Here is a 24,849-nt window from a genome sequence, read left to right on the forward strand (position 1 = left end):
CGTGTTTATAGACACAACAATTGTTAACTTTTTACTTTGTATTTACAGGCACAACAATTGTTAACTTTTAACTTTGTATTTACTATGCTCATTCGCCTAATTATCAACAACAGCAAAGCAAGCCATGTGCAGACTGCAAACTAGAAAAGAAAATAACTTTAAAAAACAGCAATATTGCACAAGTCAAAAGATGGCATTTTGTAATTAAAATAATGAACGAATTAAACTATTGAGTTCCATTTTCTCAATAATTGAATGTTATCTACTGATTCACGACAAATCATGGTCATGTGAAGTGGGAATATTAAGAGGAGGATAAGTTTTTTTGGGGGGTTACATAACTTGTTATTGTTCTCGGAAAAAAAAAATACGAAGCACAATTTGTTTCATCAATAGTCTATCGTTCGGTATTTAATTATGTCTAGCTTTTTTGCATTAGTGTAAGTTTTCTGAATACAAGAGATAGTATAAACTAAAATAGAGAGAATGGTTTCTCACATAACACTACCACTAGGCTAGACCCCGTTGGTTGCAATAGTTAAATTTTTGTAACTGAATTGGCCTAAATATTTTGGGAAATTTGGATGAACCGTTACATTATTTTACTACACGTTTTCAAGAAATTAATGGGAAAACGTAGTCCCTGCTTTCTTCCATAAATTATGGGATTTGGAAGTTGGGTACGTAGTGTAGCCGTCTTGATCACTCGCACGTTGAGGTGTAAGATTCTTATTCAATTATTTTCCTTTAATTAGCAAATAATGCAACATACACGTGGCAAATGACACGTGGCCAGACGCCTGTGATTGTAGCAATGTTGGAGTTGGCAGAGTCGTAGAGGATCAAGACCGTAGGCAAGTCCACATCTCTCTCAACCGCAGAAACACCGCCTATCGTCCAGCAGCGTTTCACGCTACACTTACAATGCATGCGGACATGCGCTATGCCCGCACGTTCTTGTTCGGTTTTGACTTTTGAAACGTGCCCATGCTGCCGTATATCCTCACTTCCTGTAAACAAGCAAACGACTATATCCGTAATATTCAATACACTTTCTTTTCCGTATATCCTCACGTATTTCATCTTCTTTTTTCCTTGCAATTACATTAACCTCAAATGCTTCTGTGATAGCTTTTTTTTAATATAAGCGCTATTTTATTTTAATTTTATGAAAAAGGGGATTCGAACTCTGATACAGAGTGAGAATACATCCATTCTAGTCAATTCGGCTAAATTCATGTCTACACTTATTTGATAGTTAAATCAATTTTAAACATTAACAATATTAAAATTGAAGCAAAGTCTCGTCAAATGTATACCAATTAAGTATTCTAAGCCGGCAGAGTGAGAATGAATTTTTTTCTATTTTTGTCAATGATTTAATTTTGATTTCAAAAGTGCAAAGGTGGCTATTGTTGTGAGCCTTTGAATTAAGTATGTTTTGACAAGAATTACCAAATTAGCACCCGTTTATGCATATAGGTTATTTGGTCCTTTGGGATCATTCTCCAAGATATTCTTCCTTGTTTTTGTTCAAATGTTTTTATCTACATTATTAGCTCTTATAATTTAATTATTTTTTATCTGTCGGGTCTAGTGCAAGATCCAAAACGTACACTCAAGCTAGCAAATGAACATGCGCAATATAATCTATTGTTTATACTTTATTTATTTTATTTTATTTTATTTTTAAAAAAGGAGGGGTCATTATGATTATAATTTGGATTTATAAAATGGCTAGCTTCGACTTTATTTATCTTTATTTTTAATACGCTTTGAGTTTCAAAGTCACCTGAGAGTTGCCTATAAATTGGCAATTGGCATCCCATCATACACAAACACACCCATCAATTCAAGAAAATACAAAATGGGAGCTCAAACTTTCACAACCCCAACCTCAAATTCACACAATGCTCTCACATTTCTCCTCCCAATTCTCCTATTGATCTTCATGCCAAATATGCACACAACCTTGGCAACTTCTTCTTCTTCTCAGACCTACAAAAGCTACGTCAAAACTGCCTGCAACACAACCACATACCCACTCATTTGCTACAAATCTCTCTCCTCATACGCCTCCAAAGTCAAATCCGATCCTCATAAGCTTTGTACCTATGCCCTCTCCGTTACCCTAAAAGCAGCAAAAAACGCCTCTTCCGTAGTTTCAAAGCTTTATAAAAATACAGGATTAACCCCATCCGAGAAAGGGGTGGTCAAGGATTGTATAGACAATATTAAGGACTCCATCGATGAGCTCAAACAGTCAGTGAGTTCCATGAGCAATTTGGGGGTTTCGGGTTCCGACGTGCAATTACAATTGGATGATATAAAGACTTGGGTTAGCGCCGTCATCACGGATGACGCTACTTGCACGGATGGATTTGATGGGGTGAAGGTAAGCACCGCGGTTAAGACCGCCATCAAGAACAGCATTGTGAATGCTGCTAGGTTGGCTAGCAATGCTCTTTCTCTCATAGACAGCCTCATTTACTAGTTCAACCTATACCCTTTGTATTTCCTTGACGTTTTTATTTTATATTTTATTTTACTTTGGTTGATAGAAAGTTAATAGATTTTATAATTTATTATGTGTGTGTTTAATGTAATTAAAAGTTGTGTGAAATGGTTTTGTGACAGTTGGAAGAGTGGTTTGTATACTACTAGTACTACTACTATATGTAATGTTGTACAACAGAGGGAGTTTTGAGCAATTTTATAACAAATAAGCAAGCCCCTTAGCCCCCCCATGTTGATCAAAGATCCCATCTATAGTAATTGGCCATCGACAGAACTTCTATTCTATACTTGTCTTTTAATATTTTTGTTTCCGGTGTATAAGAGCTTCCTTTCCTATGCGTGTATTCTCAAAAACAATGAGAAAAAAACAAATGAAGATCTTCCCATTCCCATGTGAGTTCACATTGATGCATATATGAATGATTCCAAAACCCTGTTTATAATAATCCAACCCCGCATCTTTCAGTGTAAAATGCAAATGCTAAACTATTATTGCCTAATTTAATTATTTGCCAAACGTTCAGTGAAATTTAATCGTTTGTTGGGGAGGATTAGGCTAGACTAGACTAGTAAAGTGGCTATATTTCATGTGCAGTCAATACATAATATGGATATTGTTGTCTAACTTGGAGGATGAAATTGAATGATGACTAAAACTTATCCCTTATAATCTCATCATTTTCAAGGGGATTAGGGGGATAAGTTTGTAGTCATCAACCTCTTATAGATAGTCCTCATTCTTCCTTCAAGTTTGGCAATATATCCATATTATGCCTTGAATGCACATGAAATGTAGGCATTTTGCCAATCTAGTCCTCCCTATCACACAAGTGAACAATTTATTATTGGAAGCGATGCACGGTTTTAATTTTTTTTGTTTAATTAGATTATAATTATTTTAAATTAATGAGAGTTACACTTGAAGCATGTGCTGTCATAGAAGTAATAGTGAACTAAAGCAATGGTTAATCTTGCATAATTTAGTGTTTTTTCTTTTCGAAAAAAGCAGCTATATATATGCAAACGTAAGAAATGAAATGAACATGTTGTAACTGTAAGTACAGTAGTTTTATGCACAGTCGTTAGTTTTTCTTGTTGGCAAACAGTTTGTAATTGATAAAATTCCCACACGGCATCTCGGGTTTGTGATGTGTGTTTTCTCCAAGCGCAAGTGTTTACAAGTCAAATTTTAAATTGATATATTCTTGCATTAATTCAGGCATGGGAATGGGGATGATCACATGGAGAATACCTGATGATTCGATATCTTTTTCAGTCCTTTCGAACTTGTTCTCTTATTATTAATTGAAATTAGAATATCTAGAAATTTTAATTAAAATATGTGGCACTACCCAACCATCCATCACAATTACACAAACGTCCTTGGAAACCATGTGTTAAGGTTCAACTCACTACTACCAATATCGATACTATCTCTAATTTAACTATCATATAATGGCATGCATATGTGTAAGATTTTATGCAAAATGTCTCGTGAAACTTTATATTCTTCAACACCATAAAGAGCTAAATATCATGAATATCTTATATATCTTGAAATATTCAAATAATATATTGTGAAAGGAAAGGTAAGTCTAAGTCATCATAAGTGATGGATGGGTGCCCATGCCATTGCGATTTGCCTACCTACGTACATCATGAATTGAAAACTTTATTGTTCTTTTAGGTATAAACTAAATTCCAGAGCTGCGGCTGTGGATAAGACACGATTCTTAACTTATATTAATTGAAATATATCTAAACTTTTTGCACCACCCATTATTTACCAATTTCTGTGTTTTTAACATGAAGGGCATGAAAGGAACAAGATGATATGTCGTCTTGCTTTTTCATTTTTCTTTCTTTTTGGTTAAGAGAGAGAGAGAGAGAGATATATATATATATATATATATATAAATATCCTCTTGCTTTTTGATTCATATGCTAAAAGGAAAAGCTCAAGGACTGGATAAAGACGGAAACTTCGTTGCGGTGTCCCAAACCCAATTCCCAATCTTCAATCCCATCCATTTGATATTTGTTGGGCAAACCAAATGCATGGGAAGTCACCTTGTAGTACATAGATTGTTGAGTTTTGTTTTCACGTGGTCTCTTCATCTTCATCTTCAAAGCCTCACTCTCACGTGGTCATCGTCACTACGCAACTTCCCACAAACGTCTCTCTTTGTCCGCTCCCAACAGTTTCACCTTTCACGCTCTCCAATTTTCTTGTCACACTAGTTTAGTTATTGCTTTTCATCACTAGTATTAATTGTCTACACGCACAAACTATTCTAAATTATTGATGTGTAAAAATATGTAATTTTGAATCGTTGATGCATTAGAATTTCGTATAATTAAGAGTTATGATTGCGGATACAATGCATTAACGATTTACAATCGCACACGTACAACTAAGACTAACAATTGCACACACGATGCATCAACGTCTCACAGTTGTGCACAAGTCCTCGCGTGCGTTCTAGCATAATTTGAAAATAATTATAGCCAAAGTTCAACTGTTATTTTACCAAAAGAACAAGAAAGTAGTTGTACGGACATATGGTTCCTTATCACTTGAAATAGTCTTAAATTGATATTTTGCGCCTTCAATCAAGGATCTCATCATGAATATTTAAGCTCTAAAACAGTTCAAAAGTTCCAAAATCCAGATACCAAAACAAGCAGCCTTCATAGCTTCACACATACAGACAGAGGATTCAGAACATTTAAGCATATTTTACATCCCTTCTATATCACATACTGACTGAACTATACATATCAAAACCAAACCACATCAAAATAGTTCTTACATAAGAAAAAACAAAACAAAAACAAAAACTCAGATTCAGGATCTGCAGCTGTCATCAGTGCTTGGAGGCAAACCTGTTGCACAAGGCCAGAGCATTGCTAGTGCACTGTGCAACATTAAGCACCTGAGCTCTGATTGAGGCCTTGATTTTGCCATCCAAGGCCTTGCCAGAGAACCCATCAAGGCAAGTATTGTCATCAGTCAAAGCAGCACTAACCCAAGTCTCGACATTGCTCATGTGCCACACGAAATCCTGGCCCTTGGATTTGCCCATGTTCTTTAGCTCCTGGACTGATTTGCTGAGCCTGTCCACGGTATCACCCATCTCCTCCAAGCAGTCCTTGAGAGCTCCATACTCCCTAGCCTTCAGCCCCTTAAATTTGGCCAACTTGGTCACAAATGTCTTGGCCTTTTGAGCCCTGGTTAGGCTCACGGACAGGGCAGCCTGGGCCAGCTGCCGAGGGCTTTGCTGGATTGAAGTGGCGTAGGAAGAGAGGGATTGGATGCAGACTTGTGGGTAGGTGGTGGCGCTGCATGAGCTCTTTATGAAATTTGTATCACTTGTTGTGGCTGTAGAGTTGGCTGTGCCAACAAAGTAGAAAATGGGAAGAAGTAGGAAAAAAACAGAGGCTCTAGCCATTGAAGAAAAGCTTCAAACTTTGGACTGGGATTTGAGAGTGGGATTGGATTTGGGAAGGTTAAGATTTGAGAGTGAGAGAAGAGAGAGTGAGGAGATTGTATATTTATAGAGGGTTTTATGCTGAATTTATGTACACCGTGTACCAATCCGTGTATTGGGTTTAATTTTTCTTTCACTTTGTTTTAAAATTAAAAATCAAAATCAAAATCAAAATCTTCCTTTGCGTCTTCGAAAGCGGAAAGGGAGTATGATAGATAAAGGCTTTGGTAGAAATAAATAAATAAATAAAGAGCCACTAAAATCCTTGTCAACTAAATGAAAACTTTGGCACATGCCACTCTCTATTTTTCAACCTTAAGTTAGTAAATCAATTACCTAACTCTTTGCCACCGACGTGACTTTATTTACATTTTATGGGCAGAAAATTGAAATCAATGAGCTTTGCTAGTAATGTGGGATCCACGTATTGGGAGGCTATTGATTGGGGACAAAAAACTTGGCCTGGAAATTTATGTCCCCTCATGTGATGTGATGATGAAACAAATCTGAACACAAATCACGGATAATGGAAAAGATTATGTTAGAATTCCTTTAATTATGCAACAAGATTTAGGGAGGGAGTCTGTATAAAACATAAGCTGCCAAAGTGACACTGTCTCCTCAACCAGTGCCTGTTAACTTGCAAACAATTTGGGTTCAATTTGACCTAATTCAAAGTCCTCCATGGGAAAGCAATGTGAAGGGAGGGGTCAAAACAACTAGTTTTTTATACAAGCGATGTTGAGAAATGGGGAATCGACTCAACCAAAACGACAAAGTTTAGCTGAGGAGAAATGATGAAAGGTAGCAAAACCCTATAAGACACTAAAAAGGAGATGTGAAATCCATAATTTAAAAACTGTCCAAAGTAATGTGAAAGGAACATAAACTGCAAGGAATGCTTTCTGTTTTTGTTTCACCTTTGAATTAAATTTCATCAACCACCAAAGAGAAATAAAAGGTTACCAGCCAGTTCATACTCAACAAGGTCAGTTGAAGGAAGACAAAGTCCCATGCAGCTCTGCCCCACCCCTTCTCTCTATTATTTTTGGCCTCTGCTTCTGCTCTCAAATCCCTTGCCGACATGATATTTTTCAGTCACTGGATTATCAGAAGGCCAGAAACTAAGATTTACTTCATCTATTATGAACCCTATTTGTTAACATTAATATTACTACATAAAACTAGTGGTTTTGTTTCTACATGTCCATTCTGAAGCACTGCGGAGATTAAAATTAAAATAAAAAAGAGAAGAGAACGGGACTAAATAAGCGAACTCTGCTTTTGGTTGCTTCTGTCACTCCATAAGGACCCACCAAACTGCATTATTGGCATAATTAATTACTCATGCGACCAACATGAGATATGAACGTAGACATTTCAAGCCTCTTCACAGCACGAGATATGACAATTTGCAGCCGACATGTGCCTATTGAAGTTCTGGCCGGCTGAAAAACCTGGCATAGGTTTTAATTGTACGTACATATAAACGAATGATATATTTTTCGTTTTATAAGATATTTAAACTTATTTTTTAGATTTATTTTTTTGCTTGTCCTATTTCGAGGGTTAAAAAGAAACACAAAATTTGCAGCTAAATAGAAGATGTAATAAGCATATGTGTGTTAATGCGGACTTAAATCTGTAATAATAATCATTTGAGCTGAAACCTACAATGTCCCTATCAATAAAGCAAACTATTGTCTTGTAAAGGAACCAATAGTGTAGTGGTTTGGAGCAATTTCTGCTTCCCTATGTAAGGTCATGTGTTCGAATCCTAAAATTCGTGTAATGTATGTGAGTTTATTATGTTATCATCTCTCTCAATAGGAAATGTCCTCAAAAAGCAAGCTATTGCCATGTTTACGAACAATTTATTGGATTAACATTGTAATTCCAGCTTTAATTAGCATGGTTATGACAAAGAGAAGAGAATGTCTTTGATTGATCATGAACAACGAGGACCAATTGTTTGTTGGGATGTACGATTTGTTGTGAATCATTGGACTCAATAATGCAAGGTAATAATGAAGGTAGCTGAAAATAAATAAGGGAGTTTCACTAAAACACCCAAAATGGGGTTGAAATTATAAAAAAACTCAAACACTATTTAAACATATAAACACACCCAAAACTCATCATTACACACACTCAAAACCTATTTATAAACACACCCAAAAAGTTGACTTTGGGGTTGATTTTGGGTGTGTTTCTATATTTAAATAATGCTTGAGTTTTTTTTATAAATACATGTCTAGGATTGGGTTTATTTATAAATTTGTAAATAAATAATAGTGAAGCATCTTGTGGAAAAAGATACTCGAATGATACCTAAGGGGGTTTATGATATAAATTTACCAGGTAGATTTGAATCAGCACATGTGCAATTATAGTATATTATACAGCAAATGAATTGAAATATTATTGCATGGTAGCTGGGATTTTGGGTTAACATTAACCTAATTAATCATCTGTCCTTTTACATGCACTGCTGGCTGGAGCTTGTGGACCAATACCATGGTTTCTTCAGTTAAGAAAAATGAATGATTTTATTTTTTTCTTATGTTGGAAATTTACAAGTTATACACTTTATCTACTGAACAATAATCTTAATCACATTTCCTCTGAAGCCTTTTTGCAGATAAATTCATGTGTCTTCTCTGTCATAACGATGGCAAGAAACAGATGAACAGGTGAGGTGGGGTTTTGCAGCCACGAGCGGCCACATTCACTTGTCTGCAGGAAGGACCCAAGGCCATTTAGGATCCATGTTGAGCCAAGAAGGAAGGACCCAAGGCCAGCTAGAACTAGGGGCAAGCCAACCAGGATATTTTAATTTTGTGGAATTAAACCTCAACACTACAGAGATGGGACTATTAGTCCAATCCTCTCTCCGCCATCATCAATCTCACTCTCTCCACATCTTCCAATCTACCCACATTGCCATAAATCTTCATTAAAAGCTCAAAATTGTATTCATTATCGGGCTCCAGCTCAAAAAGCCTTTCAGCTGCAACCTCTCCAATATCTACATTGCCATGAAGGTAGCAAGCATACAGTAATGCACCCCACACAGTTGGACCAGCCTCGAACTCCATTCCATCCACTATGATACCATAAGCTTCTCTGATTCGACCTGCCCTTCCGTAAAGATTCACCATACAAGCATAATGTTCCATAATTGGGCTAATTCTATATCTATTTTTCATGACAGAATATAATCTCTCACCATCCTTCACCAAACCTAAATGGGCACAAGCCGATAATATTGACACGAATGTGATGCTGTCTGGCAAGGCACCAGAACTCTCCATCTGCTCAAAAAACAGCAAGGCTTCCGGGCTTTTAGAACGAGCTGAAATCATAGTATTCCATGTTATGACATCCCTCTCAGGCATATGACAAAACAACCACCTTGCTCGATTCAACTTGCGATGATTTGAATACGCTGCAATCAAGGCATTGGCAATAGACAAGTTCCACTCAACTCCTTGCCGAATTACCCATCCATGGATTTGAATTACAAGCTCCAATGATGATTCTGCAGCTGCGAGGATAGTGGATATGGCAACAGAGTCTGCCTGGTGCCCTTCATGAAGCATTTCATGAAAGATGTCCAAAGCCTGCAACAGAAGCCCATGACGCATATAACTCGTGAGCATGGTGTTCCAAGAGACGTGGTCTCGACTAGTAATCTTATCAAACACTTTCCGAGCCTTCACAATGTCACCACATTTGGCATACATGTCCACCAATGCATTCAGCACAAACCTATCATTCAATAAACCCAATCGCACTATATGGCGATGCACAGCCTCACCTATTTGAATGAACCCTATTCCCCCACAAGCTTTCAAAACACGAGGGAACGTAAACCGGTCCGGTTCAACTCCCTCTTCCTCCATTTGGAAGTATAGCGCCATAGCATCCTCATACAAACCCAGTTCTGCATACCCCGAGATAAGTGAATTCCAGGCGAAAGCAGACACGTCCCTCTTAGGCATTTCATCAAACACCTGGTGAGCCTCCTCGATATAGCCATGCGAAGCATAGAGCCGAAGAAGCTTCGACGAGATGCCTACATTTCTACGTAAAACACTTCTTGGGATAAGACGGTGAACTCGGAGACCGTAGTCCATGGCTTGAAATTGATAGCATGTTTCTAACAGGGAAGCAAAAGTTTCGGTATCGACGTTTATGCCTTTACCAATGGCTGCTTCAAGGTCATTGACGACGGCGTCGAGGGCTTGGAGCTTGGTCTGGGAATGGGGTTTATGGTAGATAATGAGGGGGTTTGGGATTGTTTTCGGGAAAGAGAGGGAATTATTGCTTTGATTTTGGTTAACTTGTTTTTGCTTCTTGTTTTTCTTGCTCTTGGAAGAGCAGATGCTCAGTTTTGCTGTGTGGAAACTTAGCGGTTGTAAAGTGGTCACCATTTGTGAAAGGATTGTTGGACCAACCAGATGATGGTCATGGAAAACAAACTAAAAACAAATTTTTATGAGTTGCTTGCTTGCTGGTAGTATGGGCCTTACGAAAACTAGCCCAATTGCATATATTGAACTAATAAAATGATGATCTTTTATCTTTCTTTCTTTTTTCTGTGGATGCCACAAAATATTTTTTTTTTTCTGTGCATAATTCAAGATCTATCCTACATTGAAATTAGCCCATTTAGGATTTAGCTTTCTCGTTACAACAAAGTGACAATATTTTTCAATACGCGATATATTTTACGTAATGAGATCTCAGTTTAAGATTAGTTTTGAAATTCTTCAACGAGAGATCCGTTCATCCTTTAAATATAAAATTAACTTTAGAATCAACAGTAATGAGAACAATAAAGCCCAAAGATATGTATCTTACATCATCATTACAATGTACAAAGCAGTCTCTGCATTCATCTCGGCTTATCATCTAATTAATCATATTCATACCCAAATCAGAACTCACGTAGCAATTGACCTATGCATTACACCATCAATCAAACCCAAACTCTATTCTGCATCAAAGAAAACGGTCCCAAAAATAAAAGAAGAAAAAAGAACTCAAAATTAAAGATGGTATATTGATCTCCTTTAAAATTGGATTGCATTTCGTGGTCAAAAGTGATGTTGCTTTGCTTTGCTTTGCTGCCCCAACACTCAAAGTTTATTATGACTAATACAAAACAGTTGATTGGTTATTAGCAGCAAACAACTCTACCAGACCAACCAACACCTTTGAAAACTTACAACGCACATTGAATTAACGGAGAAAAGTTGCAACTCCAATTTTGTTTTTGTTTTTTTTGTTTTTTTGTTTTTTCTTTTTGGCAGTTTAATTGATTATGATTGGTAATAGCTTAATGACGGCAGATAAACTCACGCATTACATCACTAATTTAGAAAATGATTTCGTAAGGTTTAGAATACAAAAACAAGTTATGGTTCCCTTTTCTAGGTTTTATTATTATTTTCTGTTTGGTGGGTCTTCACACTAAGGGTTTCAGATTTTCCAAAGCTGCAAAAAACAAGTGCGGATCGTTTGGTTGTAAGTAGTTATAAAACTGCACACATATTTCACTGTCAACATTGCATTTGTATACTAGCATGTGATTTACAAGGGAAAAATAAAAGAAAAAAAATGTTTTCTCACCTCTATCTATTCACAAGGCCTCGTACAGTGATTTGGCTTGAACATAATCGAAATTAAGTTCGAGCCAATTCTTATGAACTAATACTTAAAATTCACTAAATAACGATATGAATGTTAGTTAATTCAATTTAAATAAAATAATTCAGTAAGACGGAGCCGCTAGCCGTGAAAATTTAAAAAAATCCAACTTGTAAAATGAAAAAAAGCACACAAATAAGACGGGCAAAACCAGAAACACACACGAAATTTTCAGTGGTGTGTGGTGACGATATGGGTGATGAAATGCTTGAGTAAGAGTGAGACGAAGATAGAAGGAAAGGTGGAGAAATTGCAGTGCAATTTGAAAAAGGAAAGAGATGGAAAGGCAATTGGCCGATGCTTAGGTGTAGCTTTATGATTGGCTGCAGAATTTGCCAACTGAAATCCCCCACATGGATGAGGACAAGTTTGGAATATAATCAATCGATATCATGCGCTCCTATATTAATACTTGGCCTCACTCTTATATCAAGCGACTGCATTCACGCGTCTGTAAAATTAATTAACCCTAAATTATTTATTTCCTTTTATAATTTTATATTAGAATTCTTGGATAGGACTGAGGCAGGCATGTACTTGTTCAAAGTCATTTTCTGGTCATGAATTTATTATCACCACATCCACAATGCAACTGGAATGATACCCTTGGAAAGGACCTTTTGCTTGGGCTATGCATGCGCCATTGGGACCAAAATTGCACAAATCAAATAATTTCTTCACTAATTTCTTATGAGAATTTATTCATATAAGAGACAGCACCAAAGAGTTTTCTTTTCTTTTGACACTCTCAAAATTCTTATGTGGCGGTGCATGCTTATGAAAAGTTTGATAAAGGCACTCCCTTTTTGTGTAAACATTGCAAATTCCAAAAGGGTTTCTTTAGTTTCAACAACAAAAAAAAGGGGGGGTTATCTCTACTTCTTTTTTGGTTAAGGATGGCAAAAGGTAAAAAAGTAGGTTTGGTAAATGCAATATTTTTCTCAACCAAAAGCAAGGGAAGGAAGAGGAGGAACATGAAGTTATGGGCATGCCCAATGCCCCATGTGTGAGACGAAAAGTTTTGGTTGGTGGTGTAGAAGGATTAGAGCTTTGCCAAGTTGGTACCCAGGTCATAAAAAAAGAAGGCTAAATGCCATGTAAAGTGTCAATTTATATTTGGTCCAAAATTTAGTTGTGACATCCACGCATATAAGTCAAGAGCGTGAGACTTGGTGTACATTTTTTTTTTTTTCCTTCTTATTGATTTCCCCTGAAAGCAAGGCAGCCACTACTCACAGTTAGTATATAAAGGAAGGTGAGTGGGGCTTTGGCGTAGCAAGTACTACACACTACACTTAGCAGCACAAACAAAGTGATGGGAAGGCAACCTTGTTGTGACAAGCTTGGTGTGAAGAAAGGGCCATGGACTGCTGAGGAGGACAAGAAATTGGTGAATTTTCTCCTCGCACATGGCCAATGCTGTTGGCGTGCAGTCCCCAAGCTCGCTGGCCTCAGGCGCTGCGGCAAGAGCTGCCGCCTCCGGTGGACTAACTACCTCCGGCCTGACTTGAAAAGAGGCCTCCTTAATGAAGCTGAGGAGCAACTTGTCATTGACCTCCACTCCCGTCTTGGCAATAGGTTCGCTTTTGTTCTTTCTTTGCTATACTTTTCTACTGCTTTTGTCACCAACCATTCTCTAGTTTCTTCGGCTTTTAGGACCCATAAATCATATATAACATTATAATGATCAAACTTTTTTTGACATCACACTGATTAAAGAGCTTAAAGCTATAACAACTTGAGCTGTGCAAAACAGCACTTGCTATGCTTATTCTAGTACAAATATCACTTCTTTTAGGTAAGCTTTTTTGTTTTGTTTTACTTGACATGTAATTAGCATAATTTGAGCTGTGATTTTGCCTCCAGGTGGTCTAAAATTGCAGCAGGATTGCCTGGAAGAACTGACAATGAGATCAAGAACCACTGGAACACACACATAAAGAAGAAGCTTATCAAGATGGGCATTGATCCAATCACCCATGAACCTCTCCGCAAGCAAGTCACTCCACCAGAAATGCCTTGTAAACCAAACAATCCACCTGCAGATTTAGACATGAATCAGCAGAACGTGAATATCCCAGAACATGGAATCTCTTCTGCAGCTGAAAGTTCCTCAAGCAATGAATCCCAGCCATTGGAGCCTAACCTAAAGAGTGAAGATGACCCGTTGATGAGCTACATATTATCCGATACATTCCTGGAAGATTTGACATGGGATTTTTCAGCCTCATCAGAAGATAGCTCACCAGCTGATAATCCGGCGGAGGATAATAGCTTAGCATGGTTCTTGGACTGTAAGGATTTTGGAGTTGAAGATTTCGAGCTCGGGTGTATCAACTAGTGACTGACACACGGTCATATATTTTCAGTACCAGAAACCACAAAAAAGTTACCAACCAAAGCGCTCTCTCCCTCTCTCTCTCTCTCTCTCTCTCTCTCTCTCTCTCTCTCTCTCTCTATAAGAAGTACACAGCCAAACAAAGTAACCAATAAAAAAGAAAAAGGAAAAAAGAAGACGACTTTGTATGTTGGAGACTTAATCATTCTATCTGAAAAATGATGAGGCAAAGGAACGAAAAGACCAACAACTTGTTTAAGAGATCTGTTTATTCTCTTTAGCATTTTCATTGATTCCCACTAAACACTATTTAGTGGAATATCTGTAATTTAAAAATGTAGACAAGTTTATTAAACTAGTAGCCAGCCAGTGGCCAATGACATCAAAATATGGGTTGGTAGGTAGGGTGTCCTTTTGCAACAAAAACTACCACACACCAATTTGAAAAAGAATTAGATGTCATATAACTTTTAAATAGCTAAAAATAAGTACAACTCTGTGGATGGAAACCCTCAAATTCACGTAATTGCATATGAAGTTCTCTCTTTTGATGTCCTAAATCCAATGATTTTTCTGGAGAGTGATATTTCGTTCTCGTTTTCCTGTCTTTTTGGCTATAAATAAATAAGCATAGATCGTCAAACATTCTTTAGTTTTAACTATTCTGCGGATTGAATAGTGGGGTATTTTATTTTATTTGGCATTATATGATAAGTAAAGAAATGAAATGTGAAATGAGACACATCATCATCACGCACCAGAAGCTAGAGCACCATTGTTATTATGACAATTTCTTGCCTTCCAAACACGTACTTTTGGCTATTATAAACACCAAATTATTGTATATCTTCCAAAGGGAGAAGGTGTTTTAAGTGTGGACTCAAAAAGATGAAACCCTAATTTAAAATCCACATTCTTTTACATAAGATAAAAAAATCCAGCATCATTCCAATATCCACTATTAGATTTAGATGTGGCACTGCCGTTATATTGTCTGACATATGCATATCCACTATTAGGTTTATAGATTAAACTAGTTTGGCTACAATTTATAAGCAAACGGTTTCAGGCTTTCATCCCAGTCCTGTTTCTAGAAGAAAATTTCTTCAAAGCAAACACCGGATTCGCCGCTTATAACATAAATGGAGCTCACCATCCTTTAATTGCTGCCAAATCTCCTATATTTTGTAGAATTTTTTTACTTGTGCCTTCCTAATCCAAAGTGAAAAGAACAACATGATTATGTTTAATCTAACTTTCCAACTAGCCAGTTGCTCTTGAAGACAATAAGGTTACATTACATCCAACTATATCCAAGAGACCATGAATATATTACCTAAGTCTAATTTTTACCCCGCAGATTTTAAACAGCTCACTAAAATTATAAAGGGACCAAAATTTTCTACTGAAAATATATATACAAGAAACTCATCGCGTAATCAAGACCAAAAGATCTCAACAAGGCCTTTTGCAGTGATAATAATCCATTTTTAGAATGGAAAATTAGTGAAACAGTCGAGTGAGATTAACTAGACCAGCTTCAGTAGCAGCCTACCTTTGCCCTTCAGGAAGAACAACTGCTATCACTGAATTGATGAGGCACTTCCTGAACTATTCATGTTGATGACTTTTCTCCAACGAACTGCATTTAAAGGGATAGTAAGCTGGGAGCACTAGGTCTAGGTCAGAGCATAGATTTGTTAAAGGCTTAAAGCAGCAATCTCTACTGTCATGGAACGGATGACTTCAGGCATCTGGGGACTCCTTGGTGGCACTCTTCACGAGAAGATCATAATTGATAGAAGCTAGCTGCGACAAGTTCTGAGAACAGAAATAACACATGAATGATGCTAAATCCCTAGAGCAAGAACCACCACCATTCATTTTTCATCTAGCATCTAAAGTCCCTTCCAATGGAGAAAATATGTTCAGGTTCACAGGACTTACCTTAAATGAAAAATTACTAAATGAGTACTGCACATCAAGGGTTGGAGCACTAAATTCCGCCAAACTGCCAAATTCATCCCCCTGAATCACAGACATATAATGGTCAGGTGGCTCAAATAATAGTCCCACTAGAATGCACCAGGGTCAACAAATTTATGAATTCAAAGTATAATTGTTAACGGATTTCAAGCACACTTCGAAATCAGATCTTCAGTACATCCTTGTAGTCCATATACTTCCATATCAACTTGGATGCAGTAAGAGCTATGGTCTGGCCTTTAACAGCTCTATGTGCATAGAGACTGGAAAAAAAGAAAAAAGAAAAAAAGAGATCATATGTAGGAGGATGCATACATCTTCGTCTTGTATATTGCTACATGAACCGCTGCTGCATGTTTCAGTCATTTCATCAAAATCGCTGGCACCATTAACATGCTCATCTTCTGGATTCCATATGTACCGGCTCATGAAATAACTTGTATCATGTAGATCTGTTGATGGTATGAACATTGCCTGCAGCCAATATGGATACTCTTGACTATCACAGATATGCCAACAATCATGGTAAAACTTGAATAAATATAACTTGAAATGACCTTCTGCCTCGCAAGTGTATCCCAGTTAATATCCTTGAAGAAAATATGTTGCTTCACCTGCCAGAAAAGACACAAAACTTAATTCTATCTTCATTCCGACTTACAAATGAATTTTCATCGGTAGTCAATAAATTACCTCCCTGGAACCTGTTGCTCCAAGTCTTTGAACTGGGTTTTCAGTCATCAATCTGACAGGAGGGCAAAGGAAATGTAAGTAAGATGAAGGCATGCTGTCTTCAAATGAGAGGACTTTAGATATCTTAGTCTGACAGACCTCTCTTGAAAAATAGAGGCACATTAGAAATCTACATAAGCAGTCACAATAAAATTGTAATTAATACATCCAGAAACATATCTCTTGTAATCTTTCTTACTTGTCAATCAAATCGTATGCTTCGTAGCTCATCTCCTCAGGTACCTTAGGCCAGGGAATATCTCTGTTTATTATATTGTTGAAAATTTGCTGCAATAAGTAGGATCTATAAGTAACAATGTCAAATTTTTCACCCAAGACTCTCAAATGATCTGACATTAAAAGATGTTACAATTCCCGGTTATAAGGATCAGAAAAAATCATTCAGATGTTTAGGATGCTATAAAAGACTTGGAGCAATGTTAAGTAGAAATAAGAGCAATAGAGAAATACCATAGTGCAGAAAATATACAACGAAATGTAAAACCAGTAAATGATAAATTCAATAAAATTTTGGTGAAGAGTTGAACGAACAGGCTGTAAGAACCACCAGAAAAAGAACTTAATCCTTCATGAACAGTCCAAAAAGAACCACCAGAAAATTTTTAGGAACAAAATATTAGAAGAACAAACTGTTGTGCCAATGAAAATGAGGAGAAAGATTAATGCTCATAAGATATTCACGAGTTCACTAAAGAGTGTATATAGAATTTATGCATATATATACACAAAATCCTCTCTTAAGTTCCTTAAGTAAGGACCTGTTTTTTATAACAGAAGATGATTACATTCAATAAAGAGGGAAAAGAAGAAAACGAAAAGAAAAAAAAAATTACGCCCAGCAGTCCAAAAACAATTTAAATTAATGCCCACCATAGTTAGACTGCATACCTGTGGATGTTCTGCATTGAATGGTGGAAGACCAACAAGCAGCTCAAAAAGAATAGCGCCCACAGACCACCAATCAGCAGTTGCACTATGCCCCATGCCAAGAAGTATTTCAGGTGCCAAATAATCAGGGGTGCCAACAACTGAATGTTTCTGGCGCTGTGTCCTTTCTGATGAAGGCAGAGTTTTTGGTTCATCATCTCGAAGAAAACCAGTATCACTAACTGATGGACCTGATAAGTCATCAGTGCTACTGATTAGACCAACCTTGGAGAGCCCAAAATCTGTCAACTGTAACATAAGGGATTAGATATTTGTGAGAAGTGACAAGTAAACACTTTATGGCAGAACGTATGCAGATGATACCCAAAAAAAACAGATGCATGATATAATACCAGAATGCTTTTACTATGGCCAAACTTATCTCCAACTATATAAAAGAGGGGGGAATTATGTAAAAGAACTAAGACTGCAAAATATTGACCTTGATGTGACCATCTTGACCAATCAACAGGTTGTCTGGCTTCAAGTCTCTATGGACAACATTTAATGAATGCAAATACTCCAAAGCAAGAACCTTTAAAAAGAAAAGAGAAAACAAAAGATTACTTGTACTGTTATACCATCTATGAGAAAAAATTTAGAGAGATAGATATGAAAAGGTGAATCTGGAGAGGAAAATGGAACAAAAGATACTAGTATTCCCTTACAACTTCTGCAATATATACTTTGGCCATATCTTCATCTAAGCAGCCTAGATTTCGTAGTAAAGAGTACAGATCTCCACCATTTAAGTATTCCATGACCAGATACAGGTTTTCCCTGCATGTGAACGAATAGAAAAATCGGACCTGCTCATCATCAGAAGTACATATTAGAAATTATTTCCAAATGCAATGCATTCTTAAAGTGAACTGTACATTTTGGGGGCCCACTCACCACAAAAGGATTGCGAACCAATATAAGGATGTTACGCTCCTCCAAAATACTTTCAACGGCATTTTTACGAATCATATCAGCCTTCTTTAATACCTTCAGAAATGTACCACCAGAATCAGTTCTGAAACCAGACTTATCTTGAAACATTTACTTGCAATTAAAAGATGGAAGCATTTTCCATGGCTGAAAACACATAGAAATAAACAGACCTTTATAGCAAATGAGTCACCAGTCGCTCTTTTTCTGGCAAGAAAAACTCGCCCAAATGCACCCCTGCTTATTGGTTTTATTATTTCAAAATCTTCAATAGATGTTCGATCCTTTGAACACGGATTGATGGGGCTGGCACGCAGACTACGAACTGCTTCATCTTCAACTGAACTTTCTTCGTCAGCCATACCATTTGATGAATCCACTTTCTCATCTTCTATCTGCCCACAAAGATGTACATATTTTTCCCTGTAAATTTCAGAATTATCATTATAATCAGAGATGCTTTTACTGGACTTCAAATAATTAACCAATCATTTGAAGAAATATGAAAAATATAATGACGACAGAAGATAAAAATGAGACAATTTTGTTAATGCTTGAATCAATAAAATCTTTTGAGGGGATTCACAATTGTACAAACCACAAGAGACATGCAGTAATAGATTATGGCTTCCACTCACTGCAATAATTTTTCTATACGCCTTCCAAAAGTCTCCACAACAAGGGCATCGACCTTCCTATCCTGGATGGCATATTTTAGGTCTTCTAGTCGTTCAAGCATGTACTCCAATGCACTGTATTCACAATTGCTAACATTTGCGATGGAACGGGCGATATCCAGTAGCTTATGAATCTGTCAATCCATGCTCTAATCAAAATATGAACATGAAGGGAGCAGAGTGTCTATAGCAACCAAGATGAACCAAAAATGCATTCAACAAGACTTTCAGTTGCAGAGCAATAATACAAACTTAAAACATAGTATACTGACTTCATCTTTGAGAGAAAAATAAGTAACAGCAGAATTCTGGTCAGAAGGAAAATAGAAGTGGGTCACCTGCTGATAACTCTCAAGTTCTGGTATTGCTCTCCATCCACTCAACAGCATTTCAATCTGACTGGTTCTTGGTGTTAATAGTGGTGATCTTGGTGTCGAGCTTCCTGCCGACGAGGTTCTGGTGCCTTGTTCAGGTGTCAAAGAAGAACGCATGTCACATGGCATGTCAGGCAAAACATTCAGATCTTCCATGACAAAAGAATTGTCAGCATCAGGAACGCAATCAAGAATGCCTTCAGAGAAACGAGGAGACAAGTCATTTCGTTTTGGTGGTGACAACTCATCTAAATCTTCATGCATCCTTGTTGTATATTCTCCTGAAACATCAAAACTTCCTCGAGTATCAGTGCCTTTTAGTGTCCAAGATTCCATTATCCTTTCAAGAGCTTCAGCAACTCTTTCAAGTCGATCATTCACAGTTAAACCCTTCAAGTCACACCTGTCAGCAATCGTACATATTCGGGAGTGCTCCTCTACATGTACAGTTGGTATTTCAACCTCACATATGCGACAGATCATCAAATTCTCGTATGAAATATTCTGCTGGTCCATCCATAATCCCCAAGAGATTCTTTGTGCACTTGCAGACACCTCTGGGGGTTCAGGTCGGCATGATGGAGTATCAACATTGTCACTACTATAGTCCCCACAAGTTTTTGTGTCATCTTTGGCATGCAAACGGTCTGATTTGTCGTTTGGTGGTGTATCAGCAGCATCATGGCCTTTCTGATTCTTCTCAGCAGCAGATGGAAGTTTTTTCCAAGATGACATCCTATAGCTGCCTGTAGATTCAACGCTTTTGGCAGTGTCAACCTCCACATCATCAGCAGCACTAACTTTTTCCTGCTCATGGGACTTATTCATGTGCTTCTCATTTGCATCCTTACCACCCAGTTGGCCACTAAAGCTCTGCTGTGCAGCCTCCAAAATTTGTTCAGGGTAAACACCAAGATCACTGAGCTGGTGAAGACTGAGAATGTGCTCTTCCTCATAACCACTCTCTTTTTGGAACTGCACAAGCCGTGTGCACCGAGTGAGAATAAAAAGAAGACGGGTGTGGGCTTGTTTGAGGGCCCCCATTGGTAGCTCTTGACGCCGGTCATCCAATTTCTGAACAATGGCTTCGCACTTCACCCAAAATTCACCAGGCGGCATCTTTGCACACCGCCGGGCAACAACCAACAAATCCTCAAAATTCTCTTTCCATTCAGGGTGAGACTCCGAAGACTTTTCAAGTATTCCCACCAAATCACCAGCAAATGCACCTAAATCAAAGTCAACATCTTCCTTTAATCTCTCAAATCTTGCCCTGACCGCCACCATAATCTCCTAAACAATTTTACAACAGCGACACAGTTTAATGAGATCGGGCAAAGAATAAAATAAAATACTGTAAGGCATAAAAATTTATATGATATAAATATAAATTTACCTCCATATGTCCAAATGCGCGAGACTTCCACACGGGAAATGGTCGAACTCCTTTAGAGTTGAGCTCATGAGAGAAACTTTTAATGTCAGGTGTTCTCTTCTTTCGCCCACTCGTAACACGCAGTATTGCCTGAAAACGCGGCGACTGCATTTCCTTTGAAAAGGCTGCATGGTTACCCTACCAATATATACAATTACATACAAACCACATCATTGTCAAGCTCGTGAGCTACCTACATTTCTCCAACCAACTATATATATATATATACATAAGGCAATTCATTGGCAATTTCTTTACCTCCGAGACTGGATTGAGTAGTGAAGGATTTCTGAGCGATTTTGATTGATTCCAGTGCACAGGTTTCACTATAAAGAAATTGAAAATTAGAAATTAACAAAAAATAAATTAAACTCACAAATACCTGATGATCGAATTCATTATTAGACGGAAAAGAACGAATTATAATCCAATAAAATAAGAATATTAAAACGTTACCACATTAAAGTTACGTAAACACCTGGTTGTATGGGCGTAAATTTGGGTTTTGGCTTGACCGTGTACTTGACCTTATTCGACTCGTCACCGAAATTCGAAGGCGTGCAGACCGACGAAGAGAATCGAAGCGGCGACGGAGCCGATCGAGTCCGAATGTGATTGAGGCCGAGCGACGATGCCAACACGATAGGCGCATCATCTGTTTTACGTTCCGTACGAACCTGGTCCTCATACTCTTCGTCGTCGTCGTCATCGTCGTCGTCATCTTCTTCTTCGAATTCTTCAAATTCTTCGTCTTCGTGGATCGTGTGTCTGGGGCTTCGTCGAATCGGGATGGGGGGGATTTTGAGGAGTTTAGCTCTGGAGGGAGAGGGTTGAGTTGGAGAGGACACGGACGACGTCGTTGCGGAGTCTAATTTGCCGTCGGGGTCGGAAATCAGGGGTGGCTTTGAAGAAGGTGGAGGGGAGCTCGACATGGGGGAAAAAACAGTTCGGGTTTAGATTCGGATTCGGATTCGTCATGGGATTGAGAGAGAGAGAGAGAGAGAGAGGGGGGGGGTTGCTGGGGGAGATTATCTCGCGGGAAAAGAGAGCGTCAGAGAGTGACACGAATTTATGTGTTTTTTCGGTTGTGGGTTTGAAACGGGCTTCCCGCTAAGCATGTAATTGGCGCCGTTCCCCTGCAGACGGGACTACCGTAAGTTCAAACGAAAAGTCAATTGTACTTATTTAGCCTTATTCATCAACTGACCGAAATCACTTTTGTTTTGTGGGCCGTCGTTTTGTTTGACTATTTTCTTTTGGGCCTTGAATGTAAAAGACAAAACTCTTGCAATTCCTCCTATTCTTATTAGGAATTAGGAGGACTTGTATATAAATAAGGGGTTCTTTTCTTTCTATAGTCTATTGCTTTACATTCAAAGCCAGCAAAAAGATCTCGTCTGTGTTTTGAATCAATGGAATCAGGTATGTTTTCTTCAACAAAACTTACTTTGTAAATTTGTTTGTTTGCAAGTTGTTATCATGCTATATTTAGTATTGTAAATATGCGAGCCTTTTATATTGTATCTTGCTATTGCAAATATTTCTAGATAATTCATGTATCCTATCCTATAAATTTGATGAATATTTGGTAAAATAAAACAAAAAATTATATCCGAATTAAGGAAAATAAAGAAAAGGAGAAAAGCATGACTCTAATCTAATACTCAGTTTAGTTGAATTTTTGGCTAGACATGTTATAGAATCCTATCATACAATATTCGTGGGGAATCCTTCCGTGTTTGTCAACTAATGAATGACACGTTTTTTTTTTTTAAGGACCTTTCCTATTGAGAATGCTAATAATATATTAAACTTGTTACCTTACTTGAGGGAGCAATTACTCTAAATCACTGCACTAATGGGTCATTTGCATGACATCCCTTAAAAACCCTAAGCGGCCATCTTAATTAGTTTTTAGGATGTTGTTTATTTATATATATTGTTTTATATCACTGTGTGTGTAAGGTTACATCCCTCTAGATTTGTCTTTAGATTTTTTGTTCTCCGTTTGCTTCTGTAATTTGATTGTTTTTTAGTTATAACATTCCTATCTTCTAATAAAAGAAAAACAGGAATTAATGCACCTTTTAGTTTAAATTTTTTTTTTACTGGTTTTCTTTTTTTTAATTTATATCTTTGTATTGTTCCATCAATTTTTACTTTCTATGTTTCAAATCATACGGCTATTTTTATAAAGCTATGGCCAAGATTAATTACACATCTACTTCTTCTTCATTGCATCTCTAATTGATTTTTTTTTTTCTTTTTTCTTTCAGATTGGGAAAGTTTGCCTGAGGAGCTTTTAGATTTAGTTTTCAAGAGACTAGTCTTACATTTAGATTCTTTACGATTCGCTGCTGTTTGCAAGTCATGGTATTGGGTATCAAAGAATAAGCAAATCGACAGTGTTCCAATGCTCTTGATTCCTGATAGACAAAAAGATACATGGAATTTATGTGATGTGACAAATGATAAGGTCCTCAAAATGCAGTTAAGATGGATGAAGAAGCGATTTTGTGGGTCTTCAAAAGGATGGTTAATAGTTTGCGATGAAAATTTTGTGGTAACCTTAATAAATCCATCATTCATGGTTAAGGGGAGAAAAGAGAAAGAAAATTTTATCATTCGTCTGCCTCCACTAAATCCTCCAGGTCAATACCGCAGAAGTGCTCATGCTAAACATTGTGAATATTTTGTTTACAAGGCGACGATTTCAGCAGATCCAATATCAAATGCAAATGATTGCATTGTTGCGATAATATATGAGCCAAGGTGTGAATTGGCTTTTATTAGACTTGGAGACAATAAATGGACATACTTTGATCGAACTGGTTATGAAATATGGTCCCTTTATGAAGATATTGCTCAAATTGGAGACACAAGTTATGTTGTTTCATCTTCTAAGAGCCAGCTTATTACTTTTGAATATACTACTCAGCGCATCTTAAATATAAATCAGGTGGCACCTCGTTCTGAAACAGAAAGATATATGAAGGCATACCTTGTGGGTTCAAATGAAGAAGAGTTATTGTTGGTTCACCGCTATAGTACTTATACATATCATTGTCGTGTGACAAGTGGATTTAGAATTTTCAAACTGAATTATGATAAGCATGAGTGGATTGAGAAAAACGACTTAGGTGATTTTGCTTTGTTTGTGGGTGATAACTCTTCAATATCTGTCATGGCTTCAAAAATTCAAGGATGTGAGTCGAATTGCATATACTTCTACGCTGATTGTGATCGTGTGGTAAGATATTGTCCGTTTACAGATTTTGGGGTGTATAATGTCAAAAGTCAAAAGATTTTAAAGTCTGCACATGTTAAGACCCTGATGAAGAAGTTGAAGCAACCTCCAATTTGGTTTTTGCCATCAGTTTATCTATAAAAATTTGTCACATTTCTTCTTATTCCCAAACATTTTAAGATATTTTTTTAGGTTCTGTTTTAAAGATGTAGCTTCAGTATTAAATCTTTGATATTTGATACATTTTTTATTTATCGCAACTTGATTATGGATTTTTATTAGTGCACTAATTGAAAAACATAGAGAAAGATAACAAGGTCAATTACATTATTGAAATATGTTATCCGAGCAGATAATTTTTATTTTATTTTATTTTTCGGAAAGGAAATTATAATAGAATTACTAATCACCAACTTGATGCCTTTAAAATAAGGACTGAACGTATAATTTGATGTG

The 24,849-nt window shown here is 37.2% G+C and overlaps 6 protein-coding genes across 8 annotated transcripts; 3 read left to right on the top strand and 3 right to left on the bottom strand.

The window, feature by feature from the left end:
• The first annotated feature begins 1,816 nt into the window (after positions 1-1,816).
• LOC103333339 (pectinesterase inhibitor 4-like) lies at positions 1,817-2,802 on the top strand. Its single transcript, XM_008236161.3, has one exon. It carries the CDS (start codon positions 1,868-1,870, stop codon positions 2,492-2,494), a length of 627 nt encoding a protein of 208 aa, XP_008234383.1. The 5' UTR covers positions 1,817-1,867; the 3' UTR covers positions 2,495-2,802.
• Positions 2,803-5,190: 2,388 nt separating this feature from the next.
• On the bottom strand, positions 5,191-6,174 carry LOC103333338 (21 kDa protein). The gene has a single exon (XM_008236160.2). The coding sequence runs from the start codon at positions 5,967-5,969 to the stop codon at positions 5,385-5,387; it is 585 nt and encodes a 194-aa protein (XP_008234382.1). The 5' UTR covers positions 5,970-6,174; the 3' UTR covers positions 5,191-5,384.
• Positions 6,175-8,538: 2,364 nt separating this feature from the next.
• On the bottom strand, positions 8,539-10,559 carry OTP70 (Tetratricopeptide repeat (TPR)-like superfamily protein). Its single transcript, XM_008236159.3, has one exon. The coding sequence runs from the start codon at positions 10,442-10,444 to the stop codon at positions 8,885-8,887; it is 1,560 nt and encodes a 519-aa protein (XP_008234381.2). The 5' UTR covers positions 10,445-10,559; the 3' UTR covers positions 8,539-8,884.
• A 2,437-nt stretch (positions 10,560-12,996) lies between these two features.
• LOC103333336 (MYB-like transcription factor ODO1) lies at positions 12,997-14,449 on the top strand. The gene is made up of 2 exons (XM_008236158.2): positions 12,997-13,301; positions 13,590-14,449. Exons 1-2 carry the CDS (start codon positions 13,039-13,041, stop codon positions 14,062-14,064), a joined length of 738 nt encoding a protein of 245 aa, XP_008234380.2. The 5' UTR covers positions 12,997-13,038; the 3' UTR covers positions 14,065-14,449.
• An 852-nt stretch (positions 14,450-15,301) lies between these two features.
• On the bottom strand, positions 15,302-22,153 carry IRE (AGC (cAMP-dependent, cGMP-dependent and protein kinase C) kinase family protein). 3 transcript variants are annotated; one of them, XM_008236156.3, is made up of 16 exons: positions 21,625-22,153; positions 21,405-21,472; positions 21,108-21,284; positions 19,676-21,004; positions 19,299-19,471; positions 18,834-19,083; positions 18,625-18,717; positions 18,396-18,536; positions 18,170-18,262; positions 17,689-17,976; positions 16,979-17,067; positions 16,741-16,792; positions 16,605-16,661; positions 16,363-16,521; positions 16,009-16,089; positions 15,302-15,882 (listed from the first exon to the last, which is right to left on the bottom strand). In XM_008236156.3, the coding sequence occupies exons 1-16, from the start codon at positions 22,076-22,078 to the stop codon at positions 15,808-15,810; spliced, it is 3,579 nt and encodes a 1,192-aa protein (XP_008234378.3). In that variant the 5' UTR covers positions 22,079-22,153; the 3' UTR covers positions 15,302-15,807. The 3 variants fall into 3 exon arrangements, 1 of the variants encoding a protein (XP_008234378.3); XR_016126851.1 differs by lacking the exon at positions 15,302-15,882 and having other exon boundaries at positions 16,363-16,499; XR_001677969.2 differs by lacking the exons at positions 15,302-15,882; positions 16,009-16,089; positions 16,363-16,521 and having other exon boundaries at positions 17,689-17,918.
• Positions 22,154-22,558: 405 nt separating this feature from the next.
• On the top strand, positions 22,559-24,534 carry LOC103333438 (putative F-box protein At3g25750). The gene is made up of 2 exons (XM_008236265.2): positions 22,559-22,568; positions 23,423-24,534. The coding sequence occupies exons 1-2, from the start codon at positions 22,559-22,561 to the stop codon at positions 24,532-24,534; spliced, it is 1,122 nt and encodes a 373-aa protein (XP_008234487.2).
• The last annotated feature ends 315 nt before the right edge of the window (positions 24,535-24,849 follow it).

Source organism: Prunus mume, linkage group LG5 (assembly GCF_029339155.1).
Source record: "Prunus mume cultivar Tortuosa linkage group LG5, ASM2933915v1, whole genome shotgun sequence".
NCBI lineage: Eukaryota > Viridiplantae > Streptophyta > Magnoliopsida > Rosales > Rosaceae > Prunus > Prunus mume.

Bases quoted from the DNA above. Each gene is read 5' to 3' on its own strand.
- IRE (XM_008236156.3), bottom strand. From the start codon at position 22,078: ATGTCGAGCTCCCCTCCACCTTCTTCAAAGCCACCCCTGATTTCCGAC. The intron at 21,285-21,404 runs GTAAAGAAATTG...ATATATTGGTAG, and splicing joins TACTCAATCCAGTCTCGGAG to GGTAACCATGCAGCCTTTTC. The intron at 16,662-16,740 runs GTAATTTATTGA...CTTTTCTGGCAG, and splicing joins GAGCAACAGGTTCCAGGGAG to GTGAAGCAACATATTTTCTT.
- LOC103333338 (XM_008236160.2), bottom strand. From the start codon at position 5,969: ATGGCTAGAGCCTCTGTTTTTTTCCTACTTCTTCCCATTTTCTACTTT.
- LOC103333336 (XM_008236158.2), top strand. From the start codon at position 13,039: ATGGGAAGGCAACCTTGTTGTGACAAGCTTGGTGTGAAGAAAGGGCCA. The intron at 13,302-13,589 runs GTTCGCTTTTGT...TTTTGCCTCCAG, and splicing joins CACTCCCGTCTTGGCAATAG to GTGGTCTAAAATTGCAGCAG.
- OTP70 (XM_008236159.3), bottom strand. From the start codon at position 10,444: ATGGTGACCACTTTACAACCGCTAAGTTTCCACACAGCAAAACTGAGC.
- LOC103333339 (XM_008236161.3), top strand. From the start codon at position 1,868: ATGGGAGCTCAAACTTTCACAACCCCAACCTCAAATTCACACAATGCT.